Source organism: Fusarium poae, chromosome 2 (assembly GCF_019609905.1).
Source record: "Fusarium poae strain DAOMC 252244 chromosome 2, whole genome shotgun sequence".
Taxonomy (NCBI): Eukaryota; Fungi; Ascomycota; class Sordariomycetes; order Hypocreales; family Nectriaceae; genus Fusarium; species Fusarium poae.
Window position 1 is genome coordinate 5,598,479 of NC_058400.1, and position 26,093 is coordinate 5,624,571.

General features: G+C 35.0%; 7 protein-coding genes across 7 annotated transcripts; 4 read left to right on the forward strand and 3 right to left on the reverse strand.

Annotated features, from left to right (window-relative positions):
- Window positions 1-6,058: 6,058 nt before the first annotated feature.
- On the forward strand, window positions 6,059-6,823 carry FPOAC1_005823 (uncharacterized protein; the record flags this gene model as incomplete). The annotated part of the gene is made up of 1 exon (XM_044850336.1): window positions 6,059-6,823. One exon carries the CDS (start codon window positions 6,059-6,061, stop codon window positions 6,821-6,823), a length of 765 nt encoding a protein of 254 aa, XP_044709046.1.
- A 101-nt stretch (window positions 6,824-6,924) lies between these two features.
- FPOAC1_005824 (uncharacterized protein) lies at window positions 6,925-7,756 on the reverse strand (the record flags this gene model as incomplete). The annotated part of the gene is made up of 2 exons (XM_044850337.1): window positions 6,925-7,596; window positions 7,643-7,756. The coding sequence occupies 2 exons, from the start codon at window positions 7,754-7,756 to the stop codon at window positions 6,925-6,927; spliced, it is 786 nt and encodes a 261-aa protein (XP_044709047.1).
- A 427-nt stretch (window positions 7,757-8,183) lies between these two features.
- Window positions 8,184-9,521, reverse strand: FPOAC1_005825 (uncharacterized protein; the record flags this gene model as incomplete). Its single annotated transcript, XM_044850338.1, has 1 exon — window positions 8,184-9,521. The coding sequence occupies one exon, from the start codon at window positions 9,519-9,521 to the stop codon at window positions 8,184-8,186; it is 1,338 nt and encodes a 445-aa protein (XP_044709048.1).
- A 944-nt stretch (window positions 9,522-10,465) lies between these two features.
- Window positions 10,466-11,332, forward strand: FPOAC1_005826 (uncharacterized protein; the record flags this gene model as incomplete). The annotated part of the gene is made up of 3 exons (XM_044850339.1): window positions 10,466-10,502; window positions 10,604-10,691; window positions 10,744-11,332. The coding sequence occupies 3 exons, from the start codon at window positions 10,466-10,468 to the stop codon at window positions 11,330-11,332; spliced, it is 714 nt and encodes a 237-aa protein (XP_044709049.1).
- Window positions 11,333-16,860: 5,528 nt separating this feature from the next.
- On the reverse strand, window positions 16,861-18,654 carry FPOAC1_005827 (uncharacterized protein; the record flags this gene model as incomplete). The annotated part of the gene is made up of 1 exon (XM_044850340.1): window positions 16,861-18,654. One exon carries the CDS (start codon window positions 18,652-18,654, stop codon window positions 16,861-16,863), a length of 1,794 nt encoding a protein of 597 aa, XP_044709050.1.
- A 1,654-nt stretch (window positions 18,655-20,308) lies between these two features.
- On the forward strand, window positions 20,309-21,155 carry FPOAC1_005828 (uncharacterized protein; the record flags this gene model as incomplete). Its single annotated transcript, XM_044850341.1, has 2 exons — window positions 20,309-20,897; window positions 20,944-21,155. 2 exons carry the CDS (start codon window positions 20,309-20,311, stop codon window positions 21,153-21,155), a joined length of 801 nt encoding a protein of 266 aa, XP_044709051.1.
- Window positions 21,156-22,113: 958 nt separating this feature from the next.
- FPOAC1_005829 (uncharacterized protein) lies at window positions 22,114-25,752 on the forward strand (the record flags this gene model as incomplete). Its single annotated transcript, XM_044850342.1, has 4 exons — window positions 22,114-22,759; window positions 22,809-22,923; window positions 22,976-23,472; window positions 24,359-25,752. 4 exons carry the CDS (start codon window positions 22,114-22,116, stop codon window positions 25,750-25,752), a joined length of 2,652 nt encoding a protein of 883 aa, XP_044709052.1.
- Between the last annotated feature and the right edge of the window lie 341 nt (window positions 25,753-26,093).

The following is a 26,093-nucleotide window of genomic DNA, read 5'->3' on the forward strand; positions in this document are numbered from 1 at the left end:
GGACAGGGAACGCTTCGGGCGTAATAGGTTCTATTGCTACGGATAGGCACTGCAGGCAGGTCAGGCTCTATTAACAAGACGTAGCTCAAGGAGCTACGTTCAGGATCTGACTGGCGGTCTAACTAAGGTTACGGCGATAACGCTATCGCCACGTGATCTGATCCACTTGTGGCTCTAGGGTAGGTTGGTCTGACTTCGAGCTGTGACAAGATATTAATTAGCTAATAAACTTAAAAATAAAAAGATATAAATATAATTTATATTTATATAAGATATTAAAAAAACCTTCTTTTTTTTAATACTTATATAAAGAGAATTTTTTATTCTTAATTATTAAAATAAAGAAAACTATATCTTTTAGCTTAAAAATAAATAAGACTTATATATAGCTATTATCTATATTATTACTTATTTTTTTAAATTTACTAGTATTTAAAAATACTCTTTTTATTATAAGCTTAATAGATTTATTTAAACTTATAATAAAGTCTTTTTTTCTAAATATAGAATTTAAAGATATAATATTAATAGACTTAATTATATTAATATAATATAATTTATTAAGTTTAAATAAAAAAGATAATAATATAATAATTATTATTATAAATTATTAATAATATATTTTCTAAGGAATATAATTTTAATTATTTTATTTAAATTAATAAGCTAAAGTCCTTAGATTAAGCTATTAAATAAATAAGAGAGATTAAGGACTATTTTACTATAATAGAGTATAAAGATTTCTTAATTTATAATAAGATTTAATTATCTTTAGCTATAGTTATTATGGACTTAAATTAAAAAACCTTAAATATATAAAATAAAGTATAAAAAAGTAAATAAAAGAAAGTAATTATAGCTATTAAGAATAAACTAAGTTATAACTATAGGAATATAGTAAAGAAAAGTATTATAAATAATAAGATAGTTAAAAAGATTATTAAGTTTACTTAGAATTATTTTTATTTAAAAAGAAATATTTACTTTTAATAATTTAATTAAAAGTATTAAAAACTCTATCTTAAGAATTATAATAGTATTATATACTTTATAAATAAACTTTAAAAAGTTAAAATTATATTATTAAAATTAAATAAAAGCTATATTATTAAATACCTTTAGTTTATTAATAAGTTCCTTATTAGATTAAGCTTAATTTATTTAATCTTTTTAATTTTATTTTATTAGAATTATAATATATTTCTAGAAAGAGATATAAATAGGGTTATTATAAAATAATCTATATTATTTAATAATATAATTATAAAGGTAAAATAAAAAGAATAAGTAATAAAGCAGTAAGATAATTAATAGACTATATTAATTATAAGAAATAACTTAGTAAAGTTAAAGGATAGACTTAAGGATAATAATAAAGATAAACTAATTTACTTAATATATAACTAGATAGAATATAATATTAAAGAATATTAAAAAATATACTTATATTTAAAAAAAAGTTTTATATTAATTAAAATAAGAAAAATAAATATCTAAGAATTAAAAATTAATAAGATTACTTTAGAAATAGCTATACTATAATAGTTATAATAAATAAAATCTTTAAATAAAAAATAGGCTTTATAGTATTTAATAATATATTATTATTAACTAGACTATTAAAAACTATATAAATACTATAAAAGATCTATATCCTTAATAGTAATATATCCTTATATATATTCTATTAATTAATAAAGTTTAGCTATTTTAAACTTTACTATAAAAACCTAATTAATAGAATTATAAATATTAAGGTTATATTAAGAGGTATTAATATATATAAGATTAATATATAAGTAAGTAAGGTAATTATTTTATAATAATCTCTCTTTATTTTAAATATATATATAAACCTAGTATTAATCTTTATACTTAAGATTAAAAGAATATCTATTATATTTAAATATAAGAAAGTAATTATTATTTAATAAAAATAAATAATAATAATAATTACTTAAAAGAATAAGATTTATATTATTAATAAGAAAGAATAAAAAATAAAAATAGCTTTTACTTTATTTAAAATATAAAATTTAAACTTAAGAATTTAATATAATAAACTAGGATATCTTAAAGAAAGAAATATTAAGAAACTATAGAAATAATCTATAGGACTTTAATTAATAATATTAAGACTAAAGTATAATAGCTATAGTCTTAAGAAAATAAAAGAAGTCCTTTATATAAGTAGTATTAAGAAAAGTATAAAACTATTTAAAAGTCTCTATATAGATATAGCTAGTCTATTTCTAATTAAAGGAATAAATAGATATAAATACTAGGCCCTTTTTATTAATAATTATACTATAATATTATAAATCTTTTTATTAAAAGAGAAATTAGAGATAGAAAATATTTTCTAGAAATTAATTTAATTAAAAGAGATAATTATAAAATAATTTAAATTTTTATATTTTAATAAAGAAAGAAAAAATATATTATATTTATTTTAATAATATTATAAGAATCTAGGCATTAAGATACTATATATTATAATAGAATAATATTAATAAAATAGCCTTATTAAAGTTAAAAATTAAATTATCCTAGAGAAATTAAATCTAGTTATAATCTTATTAGGATTATTATTAAAATAGTAGCTATTTATCCTATATACTTATAACTATATTAAGAATTTAAGTCTTATAGCTAGAAAAAATAAGACTTCTTAAGAAGCTTAAATTAATAAAAAACTAGATTTAAAATATCTTTAAGTTATTAAAAGTAAAGAATATATACTTATCTCTTTAGTAAAATAAAGAAAAATAGAAAAAAAAAATAAAACCCTATAAACTCTTAAGATATTAAGAGTTATAGAATTATATCTTATTAAAAAATAATAATTAAGTCTTTATTATAAATAATATAGTTTTTAATAAGACTTTTATTAAGAAGAGAAAGATAGAAAAGAATAATTAGAATATATAAAATATTTAACTTAAATATAAATTAAATATTCTTAAGTTATTTAAAGATATTTATATAATTATAATATATTAAGTAAAATAATTATAATAGAGTTTAATTAGCTTAAACTTTACTTAAACTATTTAACCTTAATATAAAATATCTTTATATATAATATTAAAAGATAATATATTAATAAGTTATTATTTAATATTATTAAATAATAAAATTATTTATAATTTAATTATTATTATCTTTTTATTTTAATTAAAAGAATAAGATAATATTATAGTAAATATATATAAAGTTTTTTATTTAGCTATATAATATTATTTTAAATTTATTTTATTTTAATTATTATTATAATAAATATTAAGATTTAAACTTATAGCTAAGTTATTAAGTTTAAATAATAAATTTTTACTTATTAGCCTTATAGTATTATATACTCTTTTAATATATAATCTTAAACCTAAGATATATAAATAAGCTATAAAGAGTAATAGATAGAATAAATAGAAAAAGGTAATAAATAAGGAAATAGCTTTAATTAAAGATAATAGTATATAGTATTTTATATATTTACTATAAAATATATCTCTTTTATAAAGAAAATAGGTTTTTAAAATTAAATAAAGAGTAAATAAATAAATTATTAAATATAAAAGATACTTTATTATTTAAGGCTTTAAGTAATAAAAAGTATTAATTATTATAAGATATTTATATTAATTATAAAATTAATAAGCTATAAAGTAATATTTATAATTATAATTATAATAGACTATTATATTAAATAAATAGATATAAAAACTATATTTCTATATAGAAAGATTAATAAAGATATATAAGTATAATAACTAGAAAGGTTTAATAATAATTTAAGATAAGTATATAAATTAAATAAGGCACTATATAGTCTTAAATAATCTCTAAGAATTTAATATTAAATATTATTAAAATATTTAATTAAATTAGGCTTTAAATTAGTATATATTAATATAAAAATATTTATTAAAGACTTAATATATATTACTATTTATATAAATAACTTATTAATTATTAAACTAGATATAGATAAAATTAAAATAATTAAGAAATAATTATCTTAATAGTTTTAAATAATTAACCTTAAATTATATTATTATTACCTAGGAATTATAATTAAGAAAGATTATATAAGAAAAAGACTATATTTTAACTAGAAGATATATATTAAGAAAGTACTTTATAACCTTAGAATAGAAGATTATTATATTATTAAAATACTAATATCTCTAGATATAAAATTCAAGGAAATAAGATTAAATTACTTAGCCTTAAATAAGACTAAGAATTAATATATAAAAGTAATTAATTTATTAATATATATAATATTAAGAATAAGACTAAATATTATATATATAATCTTATTATTTAATTATTATTTTAAAAATCTAATAGAAGAATATATTACTAGGGTAAAATAAGTTTTATATTATTTTAAAGGAATAAAAAACTATATCTTAATATTTAAAAAATAATTAAAAAAACTCTTAAGATATTATAATATAAACTAGAGAGTAAACCTAGATATAAGAAAATTAATTATAAAATATATCTTTTAATTTAAAAGTAGTATTATTAATTAATATTTAAAATATTAAATAATAATTATATTATTAATATATAAAGCTAAATTTATAATTTAAATATATATAATAAAAAAAGTAATATAATTATAAAAACTATTATAAGATTTAATCTTTAAATTAAAAGAATAATTTAATTTAATTATAATTATTATTTTTAAAAATAATTAAAAAGCTATTATATTTATAAAGAATTTATAATATTATAAAAAAATAAAATATATAATAATTAAAAAATATTATTATAAAGAATAAATAAAAATAGAAAATATTAAATTTATATATATATTAATATATAAATAAGTAATTAATAAATTAATAAAAAGACTTTTTATTTAAAAATTTAAAGAATTTAAATAAGCCTTAAGAATTATAATAAATCTAGGAATATAAATTTAAAACTAATAAAAGTAAATTAATAAGATAATTATTTAAATAGTATAGAATTTTTTTAAGACTTTTTTACTTAAAATAATATTTTATTTTTATTTAAGTTTTTTATTTTATTATTAAGATAATTATAAGATTAAAAAAATAAAACTAAATTATATATATAACTTTAAATTAAATAAAAATATTAAGATTAAAAATTAAATATAATAAATAGTATATAGATAATCTAATCTATTAATTATATATATATAGCCTAGGAGGATATATTCTATCTATAGTTAGATCTTTATCCTTATATTAATTAATCTTATTACCTTACCTTAATATTATCAAGAAGATCGACGTAGATGTCCTTTCGGCAACAGACACCGTCGCCGACACCGGACTATAGTGTAGGGAGGGCGAGAAACCAACAATTGTGCACCGCAAGTATGGACCTGGGTCTCTACTTCAGCGTCCTGATGAGAAACTTTCCAATGCCATCATGTCCATATTCAGCAGCACCACAAGTACAACCACAAGTTTCTATCGGTCTATGGACATATATTATAAAAACATTGGGGAAGGTATTGTTCTTCGACTAGACGGCGCAGAATCTCGAAGATTGGACCTTGACACAATAATAAAAGACATGGAATACCATGGAAGAGACGCCGTTGAGATGAAGAGGTGGCTGGAGGCAATTCAACGAGTGCGCAAGGAGAGAAAGCGGCAGTTTTAGGGCCAATGCTGTTGAGATCAGCCTACGGTTTGTCCAGGACATGGGAGTCACTGTTGTGATCGGTCGAACACAGCTGGGCGGGCTGCAATAAAATAGAGACTAGGAAAAGACTAAATCACCATGTCAATACTCTTTTAGGCTGTATTCTCATCAAATATGATTTGACGTCTTTATTACTCACTAAATCAGTACAGGTTTTTATATAACTTACTCGATATTTAAGATAGAGTTCACTGTGTGCATTGCATGGTGATCATTACCTCTTATGGATCGGACTTAACGGTCCATAGAGTCATCATCAAAGCAATGGCATGACGTCTTCAAGTCGAAATATCTATAAAACACACGCTGGAGTCGCCGAGAGTCAAAGTAAAATGAACAATATCTCAACCAACACCACACAATGGCACCCTCAGGTCTTGCTATTATTATCGGAGCCGGTCCTACCAGCGGCCGAGGCATTGCCCGTGTTCTCGCCCGAGCAGATGGTGGTAACTTCGCCGTAGCTCTTTTGGCTCGCAACGCCGATAAACTCAATGATCTTCGCGACTCTCTTCGCAAAGAGACAAATGGACTTCTTCACGCCTTCCCCACCGATACTCAGCCCGAGAACCTCCGCAAGACATTCCAGGATATTCGCAACCATGACGACTTCAAGGGTTTGAAGCTCAAACTTGCGATATATCACGTCAAACACGCCAGCAAAAAGCCCTTTCTTGAAGAAACAGCCGAGGCTTTCAGCGAAAGCATGCAGACGTACACCACAGGCGCTGTAGTCTTTTCACAAGAAGCTTTGAAGCTCATCTACGAGCAAAATGGGGGCCAAACACTCTTGGCTGATACAAACGGCGCCAAGAAGGGAACTATTATCTTCACTGGCACTCTGGGTGCCATGAGGACAAACCCTGGGTATGCTGCTTATGGAGCAACTCGTGCATCGGCTAGGATGGTAGCGCAGGCTATCGCTAAGGAACACAGCAAATATGGCGTACAGTGTGTGCATGCGATTGCGAATGGTCATATCAGGGATGAGGATACCGAGGAAACCAGGACCGGAAAGCATATGAGGGCCGAGGATGTTGGGCAGACGTATTTGTGGTTATCACAGCAGCCCAGCTCGCTTTGGGTCCATGAGTTGGACTTGAGGCCAGCTCAAGAGTCGTTTTAGAAGGTATCTACTATTTAAGGACAGTGAAGATTGCTTGAAAATGGAAATGTCTGTTATATTATAACCCTATTAGTGGCTAGGCACTCTCCGATAGTTTCCAATCAGTACATCTCCAATCCACCACTAGCAGAGAGAGCCTGACCGGTAATCCAACGACTCTCTTCCGAAGCTAACCAAGCAACAATTTGGGCAACATCGTCCACTTCTCCCAGCCTATTGCCAGCCGGAGTCTGCTTTTTCTGCATATCCACAATCTCTTTTGGAATGTTATCCAACAAATCACTCTGCACAGGCCCCGGATTCACCGCATTGACTGTATGTCCCTCTCCACCAAGCTCCGCAGCCCATGAACGTGTCAGTCCTTCAAGTGCAGATTTCGAAGCACAATAAAGAGACAAGTTCTTGAAACCGCATCGAGCACCTACAGACGAGATGTTGATGATGCGCCCGCCACCCGAGGATGGAAGGTAGGGTTTTACAGCTTGTAGGAGTAGGAGAGGTGCGCGGACGTTTAGGTAGAAAATGGAGTCGAAATCAGATATTGTCAGATCTGTGTGAGGCTTGACAATCTCCATGCCGGCGTTGTTGATGAGGATGTCAATTTGTGTACCAAAGGTAGCAACCGCTTGGCGGACTATCTCAGCAGGGGAAGATTCCTCCTTGAGATCCGCTTTGACGCCTATGCATTGCGACGGTGGATCAAGAGATGATATCTTTTCCGATAATTCGCTGACAAGCCTTTCGCTGCTCGGAGAAGTATATGTTGCAACAATCTGTTATCGGTCAGGAATAGTCGATTTGAGTATAGAAGTTGCTAACCTTGGCGCCCCTTCTTGCAAGTTCGTACGCAAAGCCCGCACCAAGACCACGAGAAGCACCTGTAATGATAGCAACCTTGCCCTTGAGCGTCTGAAAGTTGTGTTCAGAATCCATGGTGATTTGTACGTAACAGTCTCGAGATGAAGTTCTGCTCGCAACAAGCTTAAAGTACGAAGTAGCGCTTATATAGAACAATCTGTAATATCGTAACCTGATTCTGTAACCTCAACTCCGATGACAACGGCGATTTGACGTATGTGGATTTCGGCGATAACCTCTAGCGAAACGCTCGCCTATAGTGATTGGCTAATTTGCAGGGCCATGTTTTCGGCGTTAACACAAAATATCACTTCCCTGATTTGCCGTCATTGCCGCTGCAGATGTTGCATTTAGACACGGATATTGTAAAGTAGAAACGAGAGTTTATTATTGGCACGACAAAAAAGAAATGACCATGACGCTTAAAGAATACCAAAAGACTATTCACCTCAGAGATCAAAAGTAACCGCCTGTAAACTCGACTTGCATGGTAGAAGTTCAATCACAGTTTCGACAGAGGCAAAACCTGAAGATCATCTTTGCTCAAGTCTCGAATGCTCTTCTTGCCAACATTGGCGAGCATGTTGTCCATATCCGCGAGCAGACACTTCAACACGTGCTCCACGCCCTGTTGTCCACCCGCGGCAAGCCCATACGCATAAGGTCGACCGATGGAAACTGCCTTCGCTCCGAGGGCCAGTGCCTTGAGTATATCTGACCCTGTCCTTACGCCACTGTCAAAGATGATAGTTAGGTCAGAATCTTTGACTTTTTGATCGGCTGTAATCTCGGCGAGAGCGTCAAGTGATGTTACTGCACCATCGAGTTGACGACCACCATGATTGGACACAATGATACCATCTATACCATGTTCAATGGCCAGATGAGCATCTTCGACTGTCTGGATTCCCTTCAGAACAATCGGACCATCCCACAGTTCCTTCAGGATCTTGAGATGCTCCCATTCACGGTATGTACCCGAATTGATCACGTCAATCCAGGCTTTCGACTTGACCATCGTCCTTGCGTTCGCAAGAACACGCGCAGCACCGTATACGGTGCCAGGTCGTCTCATGATCGACCACAATTCAGCCAATTTCTCTCCCACGCCTCGTGAATCGTTCTTTTGCATTTCATCAAACATCTTATTGAACACAGGATCCGAAAAGCCGATTTGACAGCCTTGACCCCAAACAAAGGGCAGGTAAGAGGTATCGAGATCTGTTGGTCTCCAACCCAGACTGAACGTGTCGAGAGTGACAACAAGGACTTTATAACCTGATGCTTTCGCACGAGCGAGGAGACTTGCTGTGACTTCTTCGTACTGCGGCTTAGGCCAGTAAAGTTGGAACCATCGATCACCGTCAGCGTTGGCGTTGGCGACCTGCTCTATTGACCTCGTAGCAGCAGTTGACAGAATCATGGGCACGCCAACATTATTACATGCTCTTGCAGTAGCTTCCTCTGCATCAGGATGTAGGATACTCTGGACCCCGATCGGCGACACAAGCAAAGGGCTTTTGTACTTGGTTCCAAATAAGTCAACGTCTACGTCGCGCCTCGTGACGTCAACGAGAAAGCGTGGCCTCAGTCGGTACCGATTAAAGGCGTCAGTATTAGCTTTGGCTGTAGCAGCACTGCTAGCTGAGCCGTGGACGTAGCCAAAGTTGGCAGCAGGGACTTTTTCCCTGGCCAGTGATTCCCATTTTGCGGGGTTCGTAGAGAAAAGAGGAGGCCGAAAGGATTGGTAGATGTCTCGCTGGAAGGTGGAGAAACTACTGGGATCTGGTAGGGAGAAAGGTTGACTCAATCTTTGAGGATCGACTTCATTATGTGTCATCTTGAGTATTGATGGGAAATTCCGTTATTTAGTTATTGTTGTTGAAGATGAAGACTAAGCTCCTGTCGTACAGCATGGACATAGGTACATGGTTGTTGTATATCTCCTCACGTGGAGTAAGCCGAGGCTGTAGATCTATCTCCCCGCTAAACCTAGTTCTTTGGACGCGCAACGAACTGAAACCATGACGTCTTGTTTCGCGCTTTAGTGCAATGCTAAAGCCACTTTGATATAGCAATTAAGAATCTCCCGAGAAAACTCATATGGAAACAGTCTTATTCCTGCTTGATCGACAGGCGATTGTTATAAATCTCATGACAAAGCAATGCTGACCTGACAGCGGGAATGTCGGATCGGAATTTCCGGTTAAAGACCGTCTGGTAGAACAGACTCTATAACACGGAACAAATCCACTAAGTTCTCACGGATGAAATTCGTAATGCAATCATAGGATTGACCGATCTACTGGTAATAAGCAGTTCAGAATTATGTCATGTCCCGGTACGGAGCTCCCGGCACGAAGCATCCGGTTCTTATATCAAGATATAAAACACTCATTTTCGCTTAGCAACAAGAACATATCTTTTCCTCTATATCTCATCCTTCAACGGCCTCTAAATAGATCGAAATGGTTGAGACACCTTATTTCGACGTGCCATCTGGTGCAACCGCCAGAGTGAGCATCATTGACTCTTCTCTGCGTCTGTCAAGGATGCCTTTGCAACACCTTCTGAAACCTGCCATGGCAGGCTTAGATTTTATACCTACGGCCACAACATGGTCATTCTTGATAGAAAGTTCATCGGGAAAAAAAGCACTCTTCGATCTAGGAGTACCCAAGAACCCTCTGGAGAACTTCGCTCCGATGTGGTGCAAAACGATAATCGAGGGGAACTTGGATGTTGATGTTCCGAAAAATGTCGCAGATATCCTCAAAGACAATCATGTACAGCCTTTGGAAATCGATAGCGTTATTTGGAGGTATGTATTCCTTCAATCATTCGCCTACATGACTCATTAGTGGGCTAGCCATCATCATTTCGACCATATCGGAGATGTTACGACGTTCCCTAATTCCACAGAGCTTGTTGTTGGACAAGGCTTCAAGGAAGCCTTTTGTCCTGGATACCCGAGAAACCCTGATTCTCCTATCAGGGAAATTGACTACATGTGAGTATCATCAAGATATGTGATTCATGGCTGTAGACTGATATTTCCCAAGAGGGCGAAACTTTCGAGAAATCGACTTTGATAAGAAACCCCTTGTGATCGGACCCTTTCGGGGGTTTGACTTCTTTGGCGACGGTTCTTTCTACCTCCTTGATACGCCAGGCCATGCCATTGGTCATTTGGCTGGCCTTGCACGTACGACCACTGGTCCCGACACTTTCATTTTCATGGGTGGCGACCTCTGTCACCATGGAGGTGAGATCCGACCATCGCCATACCTCCCGATTCCACAACACCTATCCCAACATCTGTCACTGTCTGACTCACTACGGCTTCTCTTGTCAAGTTGTCCGGCGACGGTACTAGACGAAGTGAATGTAGAGCGTGGCCGCAAGACTGGGGAGACATTCTTCGATCCAAACATAGGATTTGACATAGAACAAGCAATAAAAACCATCAAAGAGGCGCAGAAGGCAGATGCTCAAGACCACATCTTTTTCATATTCGCGCACGACATGTCGGTCATGGGTATCGTCGACGAATTCCCAAGTACTTTGAACGATTGGAAAGGGAAAGGATGGAAGGAGAAGACTCAATGGAGATTTTTGAATGATTTTGAAGAAGCTATCAAGGAGGTATAGAAGCAGAGTGGTTGAAGGTTGCACGCCCATTCAGCCGACACCACGCCTTCGGAACAGCTTGCAATGATAGCAATCATACTGGGACTTCAATACTCTCTACTATATTTCGCTTTCTTTGTGTGTGTTATTCGCTACCTAGGAGACAGTAGTTCATATCCAATCACATATTCACTGTCATACTTCAGGCGTAACGGCGATTCTATTTCTTTTGTCCCAATCAAATTTTCTCACATAAACCAGGATGAAAAGATATTGTTCAACTTTCTACGTTAAGCTTGGTGAGTAATTGTCACTAAATAACATTAGAGTTTCTAGGCAAAATGGAATCAAAAAGCCAACATGGGATTCAATCAAGGAATTTCAATAACAGGAGAAGAGATATGAGCTTTGTTGATGTTGTTATTGGTCTACATAACTGATCTACCTACAATGGGATGTTGCTGACAAGGCTCGCGATAATCACGCCGTCCATTGAATACTTACTGGTGAGTCTCCGTCATATGAGAAGCAAATTCTATCTATCAAACCCCATTTGCTGTCACATTGCCATTTGTTATAGCATTTCCTACATCTTCAACTGGCGTTGGTGGTGGCGCCGGGGTCGCTGATGAGCCTGGGGAAGGCGCATTACCAAATGTGTTAGGAATGACAACACCATTCGTGGTCCCGTTTGCCGGGACATCGAAGTTATTGCTCGTAACCGAATTATTATTAGTCGAGTTTGAACTCATGATGCCTGGTAATACAGTATATTCTCTCGGTCGAAGTGATATTAGGGCGATGTTGCAAGTGCTAGGTGAAGAAAACTAACAACAGTGGCGGTGAGCTAAGGTTTATATATATATAGATATAATGTGAATTACTTATTATATACTTTTATTAGGTAATTTTTAAGGTATAAGTCTTAAAGTATATATTTAAAATTAATTTATAAAAAAATATAATTTTTAAATTTAAATATTAATATAAATTCTATTTAAAAATATATATTATAATTTATAAAATTAAAATTATAATAATTATTATAAAAGCTTTTATTTTTTTTAAAAATTAATTATTAAATATTTTTTTATTAATATTAATATTAATAAAATTATATAATTATATAATTATTATATAAAATAATAAACTTTAAAGTCTTTATTAATTTTAATTATATATTAAATTAAAAAATTATTTATAAAAGCTTAATTTTTATAATTAATTTTATTTAAAAAAAAAAAAAATTAATTAAAAAAATTTAAAGTTTTTAATAATTTTTTAAATAATTTTCTTTTTAATATTTAAAATTAATATATTATTAATATAAATAATAATTAAATTATTATTTTTATTTTTTTTAATTATAAAGCTTTTAATTATATAATTAATTATTAAATTAATAAATTAAAATTTAAATCTTTATTATATAAAAAAAAAAAAGCTTTAAAGGCTTTTTATAAAATAAAATATAATAATAATATTAATATATTAAAAAATAAAATATTTTAAATAAAATTATTTTTTAATTTTTAAAATAATTTTTAAAATAATTTTTAATAAAAAAAATAAATTATTAATAATTTATAAAGTATTTAATAAAGGGAATTAATAGGGATATATAATACTTTTACTATAGATATATAACCTTATAGATATATGACTTTTTAAGTAATTTAATTAGTTAAAGAAATATTACCTTACTAGTACTTCTATAATCTCTATAAGGAATAATCCTACCTAATAATCTTACTATTACTATAGAAAAGAGGTTATTACTAGGTCTAGTCTTATATAAAAAATATATTAGAGAGATTATAAATTTAATTTTAATATAGATTATATTTATCTATTTATAATAATTCCTACTAACTTCTTATTCTTTATATACTTATTTAAATTCTCTATTTATTTATATAAATACCTATAGTATTCCTAGCCCTAATATAAATAGTTTTACTTATTATAGTCCTTTAAGTAGTAATAGTTTCTTAGTTTTTATTTTCCCTTTTTAGGGTTAATTTATTCTAGCTTCTAAGTAGATAGCTATATTTTCTCTTTTAAGATCTAGGCACTTAAGACTAAGATACTTATAGCTAAGATACTAAGGCCTAACTACTTTCTTAAGATATTATAGAAAGTATAAGGTCTATTAGTACTCTTTGCTTTATATTCTTTAGCTGCCCTTTAAGAGATATAATAATCTTTAGGTTAAAGATCTTTTAATATAGATCTTAAGAGGATATTTTATAAAATTATTAGTAAGGGTAAATATTTTACTTTATAAAAGCTTTTATAGAGTATATATATAAATAAATTATATAATAGTATAATATATTAAGTTTAATTAAGATAGAGTATTTATCTATATATAGGTTAAGGGGCCTAGGATTAGGATTCTTTCTAGTAGGTAATGCCTTATATATCTATTAATATTAGCTCTTAATAAGCTTTAGATACTTTAATAATATAAAGGACTAAAGCTTACTTAAGTAATTAAAGCTTAACCTAAGGAATTTATAATCTTAAAAAACCTTATTATTTCTATAAGTATTTTTAAAATTATACTCTTAATTATATAGTATATTCTATATTACTTTTATTAACTTATAAAAATAACTTATCCTATTTAATAAGTAGTTCTTAATATTATTATTACTTGCCTTTATACTTAAGGTTATATAGATACTATAGTTTAAGTATTTATAAATAAAGTAATAGGCCTATTAAGTATAGACTAGTATATAGATATTAAAAAGATACTATAGAATAAGGTATTAATTATTAAACTCTTTATAGAGAATAATCTATACTTTCTTATATACTTCTTTAATCTCTATAAAGAAAACCTATTTTTATATTTAGAGAACCTCTTAATAGGTATAAGGAATTTTAAAGAAGGATTTAATTAAGATAAATATATAGTTATATAGAGTTAAAATAGCTTAAGGTTTAATAGGTTTATTTACTTTATTAATATCTAGGCTATTATTATTTTTTAGGTTTTTAACTTACTTCTGCTTTAACTAAAGAAGAATATTAAAGTTAATATAATAAATATAGAGTTACTATTAAACCTTAGGAAACTAATTATTTAAGATAGCCTTTATTAAGTTATTAAAGTCTATAATAATAATAGCTAGTTATTATATTAAATACTTTAATAGAAAAGTAAAAATACTTTCTATAAGAAATTAAAATCCTTTTTATTATTTATTATTAATAAGACTAAAGGTAATATTAAATATTATACTAAGATAGATCTACTTAATTACTTAGAAAAGTAAGAGCTTAAATTAGTTAATATTATATATATTATTAAGGCTAATTACCTCTAGGAATCACTTCTATATTTAGATATAATAAAAGAATATTTAAATAAGGCCTAGAAAATAGCTAGGCTTATTTAATATTTACTTTATAATATAAAGAACTCTTTACTTATTAAAAAGCTTAAGTAAGGCAATAGTAAGTAAATAGCCTATAAGCTTCTCTTAGCTTATTAAAGCCTAAGTATTATAGATATTCTATTATATAAATATTAACTTAGGATATTATTTTTCTATAATAGTCTATATATCTTATGCTTAAATACTAACTTAGTAATTAGTAGATTTAATAGTTACTTTAATTAAAGAAGTAAAGTAATAATAAGATAAATAAGCTAATAATATCTTACTTAAAGGATAATTATAAATATAATATTCTATATTCTAATATTAATAGAGAAACTATTTACTTTCCTTAAGAGCCTCTATAATAACTAGCTATTTATACTTATACTTTTATAACTTTCTCTAATAAAGACTAAAGCCTTTACTTAATTAAAGATCTTTATATTAATTATATTAAATAGAATACTATATTAGCTATCCCTTATAAGAATACTTATTATACTTTATTATACTAAAGCTATACTTTTTTATAAAAAGTTAAATATTCTTATAAAGGGTATTTTTTATAAAGGCTAGGTTACCTAGGATTAAAGGATTTAATATTTTATCTAGAGGCAAGGACTTAAATTATTATAAAGAGAAGCTTTTAATTAAATTAAGTAAAAAGAGAATAAGAATTAAAAAGTATTAACTTTTATAAGAAGAGTATACTAAAGGTAAGCTATATTTATTAGTATTTAAAGGAGAATAGCCCTATTTTTCTTACTAGCTATATATAGTATTAAAGAACTTAAGGTATTACTTTATTATTTATTACTTATTATTAATAATATCTTAAACTAGCCTTAAGGTATATTAGAATTCTACCTTAGGTACTATAGATATTTATATTACTTTTAATAAGCTATAAAAAAAGCCTTAGAAAAGATTAATTTTTAGTTTAAAAATAAGTATTTAATAAATATTTTATTAATTTATTTTATAAAGAAAGTTATTATAGAAGGTTATTATATAGTTATATTAAAGCTTAAATAATAACTTAAGTCTAGAATAATAAAGTAATAGTATAGTTAAGAATTAATTAAGGACTATAGTAAAGATATTATCTAGAGTATTAATATCCTTAAACCTATAAGAATTATTAATACTAGGTATATTACTAATAGGAAAGATCTATTAGTTATTTTAAGAGGCAGGATAATATTAATAAGGTAGTAATAGATTTATTAAAAGAGGCAAATAAAAGTTATATTATTAGTTTAGCTAGATATATTAGCTATTAAGTTAAGTATATTTTTAAGGCAGCTTTATTATATTAAATAACTTAGACTTAGAGTTATATAATTAGCAGTATATAGAGACTATTATAATACTAAAGTATTAATATCTAATAATAATATAGTATTAACTTTATTAGGAGGTTAGGTTATAAAGGTAATAGATAATCTGCAGTATTAATAATAATATTAGAATTATCTTAATTAGCTAATATATAAGTATTTATAGGAAGAATAACTAATTAAAGAGGAAAGGTTAAGGTATATTAATAAATATAGGGCTTGGCTAATTAAAGTGCTTAAAAAGTCATATGTCCATAAGGTTATATGTCTATAGTAAAAGTATTATACATCCCTATTAATTCCCTTAATAAAAATAATATTATTTTATAAAAAGTTTATTAAATTAAAATTTATTATATTAAGAATCTTATAAAATTAAAAAAAAAAAAATTTTTAAAAAAAAGAAAAAGCTTATAATTAATACTATAGCTTTTAATATAATACTTATTATATATAGTAAGCATATATAAGACTATCGATATAATTAAGGTATAAGTAAATATAGCTATAACTGTGAATATCTATATGTGAATAATTATGTTTTCATGTATCTGGTATTGTTATGTGCATGAAAGTCTATAATCCATGCCACTATATATTCATAACTAACCTTATCTTCTGGTCCGACTTGCTTACGCAGCGTTTGTATAGCCATTAATCAGTATGATTCAGTCAGTCAGAGAAGCATTGTTGACATGATTGGGTGAATCAATCGTCATTTCATTCAAAGATAGAATATACAACACCTATGTTATTATTATTTGACTGCCCCAAGTCTCATAGTTCACTATGACATTTCAGATAAGAGCGCAGTTTAGATGGCTGCAGAAGGACGAGGTGGTTTTTCTATCGTTGCCACTACTGAAGATGGTTCTTGAGTAGTGGTAGATTCGATAGATGCTGATGTAACAGATCGTAAGAGGGTAGTGGAAGGCTGTGTTGCAGACTCAATTTCATCCCTACAGGGACAATCCATACAGGATAAATCGTGCCAGTAGTAGATCCCCAACTCTTCAGAGTCCTGATTGGGATCATCTGCCATGATAAAGTCGTCATCATGGACAGCATGGCTCGAAAATCGACAAGATCGGTTTTCGGGAATATGGGCTGCAGACCGACAGCCAGGCGAGAGAGAACACCAAGCAACACACCACGATTGGCTCAATGCCATGGGATAGTCTCTAGGTTTCTCGACGGCATATCCAACACCATCGGCGCCTGGCCATCGACCTCGGTACTGACAGGTGATGAGGCTGCCCCCTTGCGAAGCTGCATTCCACGTACATCCGTCATTCAATGATTTAGGGCACGTCGATGCAGGAGGAAGTCTCACAGCAGGACTGGATGGCGATGTAGGTTGAACGGTTTGCATGGTTGTCTCAATGGCCGGTGCGGAGGTCGTGGTGACAATAGATCCAGCCTCAGGTTCATCACCATCATTACAGGGACAGTTGAAGCATGATAGATCATGCCAATAATAAACACCTTCAGTGTCAACGTGAGCATCAGGGCCTGGTACGAAATTCGAGTCTTGGACAGCAAACTCGGAAAAGCGACAAGATCGATCGACCGGATTGTAGGCCGCAGACCTACAACCGGGGGAAAGTGAGCACCAGCCTACACACCACAGCTGGCTTAAAGGCTCGGGGTAGTTGTCGGGACGAGGAATAAGTCTGCCTTGTCCACCAGGACCAGGCCAAGATCCACGGCTTTCGCAACCAACCGAGGATCCCTTCCACCAGCAGCCTCCGTTAAGGGCCTTGGAACAGAAAGGAGACTCAACCGCAGTTGTGGTAGTTCCTGGAATGGGTCCTGATTCAGTTGTTGTGGGCTCAATGGATGATGCAGGCTCAGTAGATGTAGTTTGAGGGCTCTCTACAAGAGGAGGATTGGCACCACTGCCATTGTTACCAAAGTCAACAACAAACTGATCAATATTGCCAGGAGTAACTTTGTTGGAAACAAAAACAGAGTCCAATAAAATAGTAGCACTGCCGCCCTCACACTCCATTTGGATCTTGAGAGCAGCGGTACTTTCTTCCGCATCGGCAGTCTGGAGAACTTGGGTCCAAGCATTGGAAACGTCACTGCTGGAGATGGAGTCTTGTGTAAGGAGGGAATTGCCAAATTGAGCAGACAACTGACAATTCGTGACGCCCTGCGATATAAAAACTCGATAGTAAAAGCGAATAGTATAAGTCGTGCCGACCTCGAGGTCACTCATAGTTTGTGACATGCTGACACCAGATCCAACATCTCGTGTATTCAGCCTCGTATTTGCGGCGCTCATCGCACAGGCGCCTCGTTCAGTGCTTCCAGGCTCCTCACGTCCTTGACCTCCAACAATCTTGGCATCGTTAATAACATCCCAGTCTGGGACGTTGAGGGGGTCACTTGGATCGATCTCGGCCATGTTTCCATTGATGGCAATGTTTCGGACTGACGGGAGTGCGACATCATTAGTGGGTGTTGTTGTGCTGATTGACTCGGTGGTTGAAGAAGCGAGTGTTGGAATAGTGCTGCTAGATCGAGGCTTACAGGCGCTACCTGCGACCCTGTGAGTAGTGCTCGATAGGGCGAGGACTGCAAATACTATAAAAGAACGCATTGTGAAAGAGTGTACGATGAGGTTCGAACAAAGGCGTGGATTGCCACCTGGCGGCTGTATCACTATATAAGGGTTCAGCTGGAAACCAGCAATTATTCCCAGTGAAGCAAATTTCCTTGTCTTTTTTTGGGAACCGTGGTGGATCCCCAGAGCGTTCCGGAACTCGATAGTTCACCACGCTATCGAGCCAAGACTCAATAAAGCCTGAAGACCCCTGGAGCTAGCTGGCATTATTCCGCCATTTCCGTTAAAAAAGCAAGCGAAATAGTAAATGACATCCTGTTTGATGGGTGTGCAAAAGTCACGGAGGAGTTGAGAAACAATTTTTACATAGAGGAAGAACGGGCGACGCAAATCCAACAATAAACTTCCAAAGTAATAATAATGCTGCCTGTTAATACTATAGGCTACTGTGCTAAATTGGATAACTGGGATCTTGTGCTACTACGGCTGTGAATAACCTGACGCTAGATGACAAAGTGCATCAAAGAATGAACAACACCACCCCAATCAGATCTACATAGTATCAGTTTTTCCTAAGAATGGGAGTTACAAGAGTACGTTATTTCGAAATTCGACGTATTGTAGCTATGATGTCAGAGGTGAATTCAGAAGATTACCGCTTGCTCAAATCTATCGGGCTTCCTTGTTAGTTATACTATACCAGCCTTCTTCTCGAATTTAGAGATCTTATGCAAGAAGTTGCATGATTTCCTTCCTTTTTTGAAGTCGTATCTGTCCACATGCCTTTCTTTTCTGTCTATTGAAGGAGCTATGGGTCTGACCTTTCGTTCGGGTCGTTTCTTTCCATAGTTTGAAGTGGTGATCCAATGATAGTTTGGTATTTGTGGCAAGTTGATGATTGCAGAGCGGGTGGTTCGGTGGCTCAGCATTGTGATATGATGTGAGGGCGAGAACATAAAACAGGTATAACGAGGTTGTGTAACTTTTTCCGAATTATTTCATGATCGAGCATCGAGTCACTCATGAAACTCTGATAAGTTCCATTGTTACTCAGACTGATGTGCTATCGTTAGCAATATCGGAACAAGTACACTTGATCGCTGCAATCCTTATTTTAGACCGTCTATGATCTTCCTGTGATCTAGGCGTCTTGCAGATTTTGCTGTTCTGGTATTACTTTGTTACAATATAGGCTATGTTGGTTGTTCATTTGGTACATACGACCAAAGGTAGTGGAAAATACGGGATCCCGTCCGCTCTCCCATAGTCAAGCCACTAACCGGCGGATTAGTAGTTGGGTCGGTGACGACCAGCGAATCCCCGCTGTTGTATGTTTTTTTGGTTGTTATTCTTTCTATCTTCTAGTGCGACGCTACCCATGTTCCAGCAGTCATTACCACTGAAAGAGGCTTGAAAATGGTGATAAAGGCCTTTATCATGCTCTATTTTCTTCAGCCGCAGAGATAATACTAGAAGCAACCCCTGTTTTTTCCCACTGATGCCTGAACCGGACTCTGATAGCGCACTCTCAATGTCAATCTCAAGCAATACAATTGGTCAAATGTTACAATCGGGTGTTCCTTCATTGGGGAATGCCCGAGCGTGAATATGGTACATATTAACGCTCATTCTCTATGTCAAACTTGACATTCCTTTCTCATTTCCAACCTTTGTCAGATCAACATTAACCATGAAGGTCACCAACGCTATCTTGCCTCTCTTCGCCTCTCAGGCGGTGGCTCAAGTCATCGATATCCAGATTGGTGACACCGCGACGCTTGGTCTTATGCGAGAGGCCGCTCAAGCCGAGAAGAGTGGTGATCATGCTCGTGCTGCCGAGCTCCGAGATCTATTGAGCAAGTCGCGTGGTCCTTCGCGAGAGACAACCCGGTGGGAGACTGAGTGTTCCGTCAGCTCCAATATTAATGCAGAGATTTACGTCGTTCCCGACCCTTTACACGCTCCCAAAGAGATCGCCTGGGCAATGGATTACCTCGACAGATACTGGACAACCGACGACGGTGGTGAACTTCCTTACCCCGGTGACTTTGATCGTTTCATGCACTCCGACGGCTTCAGGATCCTTCGCATGGACTACAAGGAACTTCCCTGGGCTGTTCGTAACTACCGAGAGGAACTCCTTAAGGAGGGAACCAAGATGGAGCGCAAGTTCATCGCCGAGCTAGATGGGGTAGCCTTTTTTGCGCCTGGCGTTGTGACTTGGCTGGCACCTCTGTTTGCGGGAAGCGATGTCAAGCCTGGCCAGAATGCTTGCGAGGGTAAGTGACTTTCAAGGATACAAAGGGCAAAGCTGACAGACTGTAGATGAACTCGTTGACTTCAGCAACTGGGATAAGAAGAATACTGGATCTCCGGACGTCAAGTTCTCGTTCAACTACGGCGGTAGAATGCAAGTTGGTAACTCCATTGGCATTCAAGTGAACGCAAAGAAGTCTGTGAAGCAAGGACCCACCAGACAGACGGAAGGGACTACCAAGAAAGCAGCCGAAGGCGAGGCCGAGGCTGGTGAGCTGTAATGCAGGTTCAAAGTAATCATAACTATTTCTTATCGCATAGTTACACCAACTGGAGTCTGTATTCTGCCTGTCAGCAAAGGCGGTGTCTACGTTGGAAGAGAGGAATAATCAGAACATCTGAATGTATAGTGTTACTTTGCCTGTGCATGGAAGAGTAAACCTATGAGAGGCTCCGTTCCGTGCACGCAACCAGTCAATTAAAACATCTTTCCTTATTATTTTTTGCGAAAGCTTTAGAATCACTACGAAAACTCAATTAAGTTGTGCAAAGATATGGGTAGCTGTGCTACTGAGTCCCACTGGTGCAAAGCCAACGCATTCCAGCACAGAGGTCTCGAGATCGTCGCAAGCGACATCTTGGCACTTGACATCTCACATTTGGAGGCGGTCAGTCGTGACACGACCCCGGCAATGCAGTCCAGACCAATTAGTCTCACTTCTACAGCATCACTACGATGCCGTGTTACCATTCATTGACTCTACTAGTCATTGAGCCAACTATCAAAAAAGTACTCGTCTCACGTTCAAGACGCCCCAGACGATTTGAATGCCATGATTGATGAGGGTAATTTTCGTAGCTTCCTTAGCGTACAAGCATGTCTCAGTGCCTGGCAAGCTTGGCATAGCTTTCTCTCAACAAACACAAAATCTCACCACTATCACTTTGCATAACTCTAATGCAAACCATGAAATGTAAAACTTTCCCTTTTCTAGTCCCACAAATGCATCCGTCATCCACCCGTTTCCGCTCATCAATGACGATGTTATCCAGGCTACGGATACCCCAGCCACTAATAGTGCGGTGATCATTAGCTCATTCCTCTCCTGCGTATCTCTCTCTGTACCGCAAACACTATTTGTTCTCCCCTCCTTTCCAGACGCGTCTTCACTTTTGCCTCTTCACGATCTATTTGTTTTGACGCGTATCATATCATATCAGAAAAAGCATTGAAAAGCAATGACACCAAGCACTGACAGTCTGTCGCAGACAGGCTCTACGACTACGATTGTTAGACCTCGGAAACATAGGCCAATTCAGGCTACAGAACTCACAACCAAAGACCAGACCTTGACCGATGCAGACGTTTGGGGCCGCGCAGGACTTGGACGGTCGTGGCTGCGTTCTCTTGTTGGAGCTTCGCCGCTGTTTCTTGCGCCAATTGGATCGATATCCATCTTCATTACGCTCGCCCAATACGAAGGATCATTCTCACTTTTTACAGCAGCAGTGAAAGAGCACGGCTTCTGGAATATCTGCGCGCAGTATGGGCCTCAAATTACCTTCAAGGGTATTGCGGCAGTGATATTCTGGCTTGCCGTTCAGGCAGTTTTGTACATCTTTCTCCCCGGTGAAAACCACCAGGGACAGCTTACACCGGCTGGATATCTTCTCGACTACAAGATCAATGGTCTCTCAGCCTGGATCGTGACGCATCTCCTGTATGGCGGCCTCAGCTGGTTGGGGATTTTGGATCCTGGTTTCATACCCCGCAACTGGAGCACTTTGATTGGGGCTATGAACTTGGCTGGCTTCGTTATCTCGGCACTTGCTTTTGTCAAAGCATACGTGGTGCCATGTCATCCAGAGGATAGAAAGTTCAGTGGTAGGTTTGGACCAAAGCTTTCGTTAGCAAACTCTAACCAACGGTTTAGGATCCGCTTTATATGACTTTTTTATGGGAATTGAGTTGAATCCACGACTGGGCGATAAATTTGACCTCAAGCTGTTTAGCAATGGTCGTGCTGGAATGATGGTGTGGACTTTGATGTAGGTTGGCTGAAGCACCCTTTCCGCATTCGTTTACTCACATGTGATCCAGAGACTTCTCCAATATGGCTTATCAGTACCAAAATCAGGGGTACATTGAGCCATCACTGATTCTTGTGACAGCACTCCAGACACTATACGTGCTGGATTTCTTCATCAATGAATCATGGTACCTTCGAACGATCGACATTGCTCATGATCACTTTGGCATGTATTTGATATGGGGCTGCTTTTGCTTTCTACCGACAACATACACGATACAAGGACAATATCTTGGTCTTTACCCATCATCAGCCTCAACGCCCTACCTTGCATTCTTCTTTACCCTCGGAGTAGCTGGCTACGTGCTCTTCCGCGTTGTCAATCACCAAAAAGACATGGTCCGACGAACAGGGGGAAAATGCACCATCTGGGGTAAGCCGGCTGAGTGCATCTCAGCACGCTTCCGAACATCGGACGGCAGACAGCACACGAGCTTGTTGCTCTGCAGCGGTTTCTGGGGCTGGTCCCGGCATGCAAACTATGTCGGGGACTTGTTACTCAGTTTTAGTACGTGTGCACTGGTCGGTAGTACAAAGGCTGTGGTGTGGTGGTACGCTGTTTGGATGCTTGTGTTGCTTGTTCATCGGTGCATACGTGATGAGAAGAGATGTTCGGTCAAGTATGGAGCTGCTTGGACTGAATACTGCAAGCGCGTACCTTGGCGGTTTATTCCTGGCATCTGGTAAGATAATGAGTTTCGGGGATATTCATGTCGTACAGGAACGGCCACCGTGATATTGGTGTTGCGGATAGAGGACTTGCTTTATACTTCAAGATTCCATAGACTCGCCATTACTATCTAGACCGCACAAACTTGAAATCGTGTTGCAGGCAGGTCCTTCACGCCGGCTTTCAGCTCAGATTAAACCCAATGAGTCTTTTGGCCTCATCAATGACACCCAGCAGCTTTTCGGACATGCGTGAGGCGTCACACCAGCCGCCAACGAGATGCGTTCGTACGCTATATCATGTCGCACAAACACTCACCGCACTTTCATTCTCTTCCATTGTCTCAGTTAAGAAGCAATATATGACCTTGGCATGCATTTTCAACAGTACCCACCCAAAGAACAAATGCATCTTTCCGATAGTGAATCTCATAATGTCTTGTACGAGTACTGGCAGTTGGTGCGAGGACTTCGGCTCGATATCCCCCGAAGTACATTAGTAAACTGTTTCCTCTCAATTTGCCTTTAGATTTCTAAGCCGAAGATTCTATATCACTCGTCATTGAGAATATAGAACGCAATGGAGCGGCATGATCTTATCGTGGAAGACATCGCCACAAGGATACGCGAGTTTCACAAGCTCGGACAGCCATATCGAATATCACATGGTTCATCAAACAGTACTCGACCCCGTCATGCACCACACACAAACATCATCGATATAGGCATGCTATGCCAGGTCGTGTCTGTCGACGCAGATAAAAAGACATGTGTAGTAGAGCCCAACGTACCAATGGATCGGTTGGTCGAGGCAACAATGCCATACGGTCTCATACCTCCAGTCGTGATGGAATTCCCTGGAATCACAGCAGGCGGCGGTTACTCGGGAACATCAGGAGAAAGCAGTTCTTTCCGACATGGGTTCTTCAACGAGACGATCAACTTTGTGGAGATGGTTCTCGGTAATGGAGATATCGTGAGAGCTTCGCCTGAAGAGCGAGGAGATTTGTTCTACGGTGCTGCAGGTGCAGCGGGTACCTTGGGCGTTACAACATTACTCGAAGTCCGACTTGTCGAGGCTCGGAAATTCGTGAAAACAACCTATCACCGAGTTGACAGTGTCGCCACCGCAGTATCTGAGATACGAAGATACTGTGGGTTTTCTAATATTGACTACATCGATGGAATTCTCTTTTCAAAAGCCCATGGCGTCGTAATAACAGGACAACTTACCGACTTCAAACCTCCTGAGTCTCATCTTGTCACATTCAGCAATGCTGTCGATCCCTGGTTCTATCTACACGTACAAGAGAAGACAAAAGATCTTCCGCCAACTTCTTCTATCACTGAGTACCTCCCACTCGGCGAATATCTCTTTCGTTACGACAGAGCTGCCTTTTGGGTAGGCCGCCAAGGCTATACTTACTTCAAGTTTATACCATTTAATCGCTTCTTTCGCTGGCTTTTGGACGACTATTCCCATACTAGGACATTGTACCACGCACTTCATGCCAGTCGTATTTCGGAACAATTTGTCGTTCAAGACCTGGCACTCCCGTACGACACGGCTGAGAAGTTCATTGACTGGGTTGATTCTGAATTCTGCATCTGGCCTTTGTGGTTGTGTCCGCTTAAAGAAGTCAGGGTGCCCTCCTTTCATCCCGTCACTATCCGCACGATAACGCCCGAGGTTGGTGATGATGAAGCCGACGTGTCACAGCCCATGCTCAACATCGGTGTATGGGGTTGGGGCCCAAGAAATGCCGTAGAATTCAAGGCCAAAAACCGCGACCTGGAGAGGAAGTTGGCCGATTTGAGAGGCCGAAAATGGCTTTATGCTCATGCATACTACACAGAGGAGCAGTTCTGGGAATTGTACGACCGTTCCTGGTATCAGAATTTGAGGGAGCGTTACTTTGCAACGACCCTCCCAACAGTTTACGACAAAGTCAAACAAACTGATGGGGGACCAGATGGCCAGAATGCTGGCGGGAGATGGAATTGGGAATCTATATGGAATAGATGGCCATTTGGGGGCCTTTATGGAATGTTGATGGCATTTAATTCCGGGGATATCAGTCTTCATAGGAGGGCGACCTGGAAGTATAAGAGCGAATAGGCTTCTCTTATAAAACCTTGACAGCAAAAGTTCCATCATTTCAGTTCTTGCCACACACTACATGTTCAGTGAACCAACTAGGACTTTTATCCTGTCAGCCAGCAAATTTGATTGGAGCCTATGTTGGAGTTCGTTCTTGGCAAAGCAGTCCTAGCCTACTAGGATGCCCTATATATCACCAGGACTTTGCACACACTTGCTGACTTGCATGCTGATCTCCGTACACATGATGTCGATCATAAGGCTCTAGCAACGAATTGTAGATAAAAGATCCCAATGTCCTTCCAGTAATCATGGCACAACTTATTTTATTATTTACCAAACTGCAATCCATCTCACCG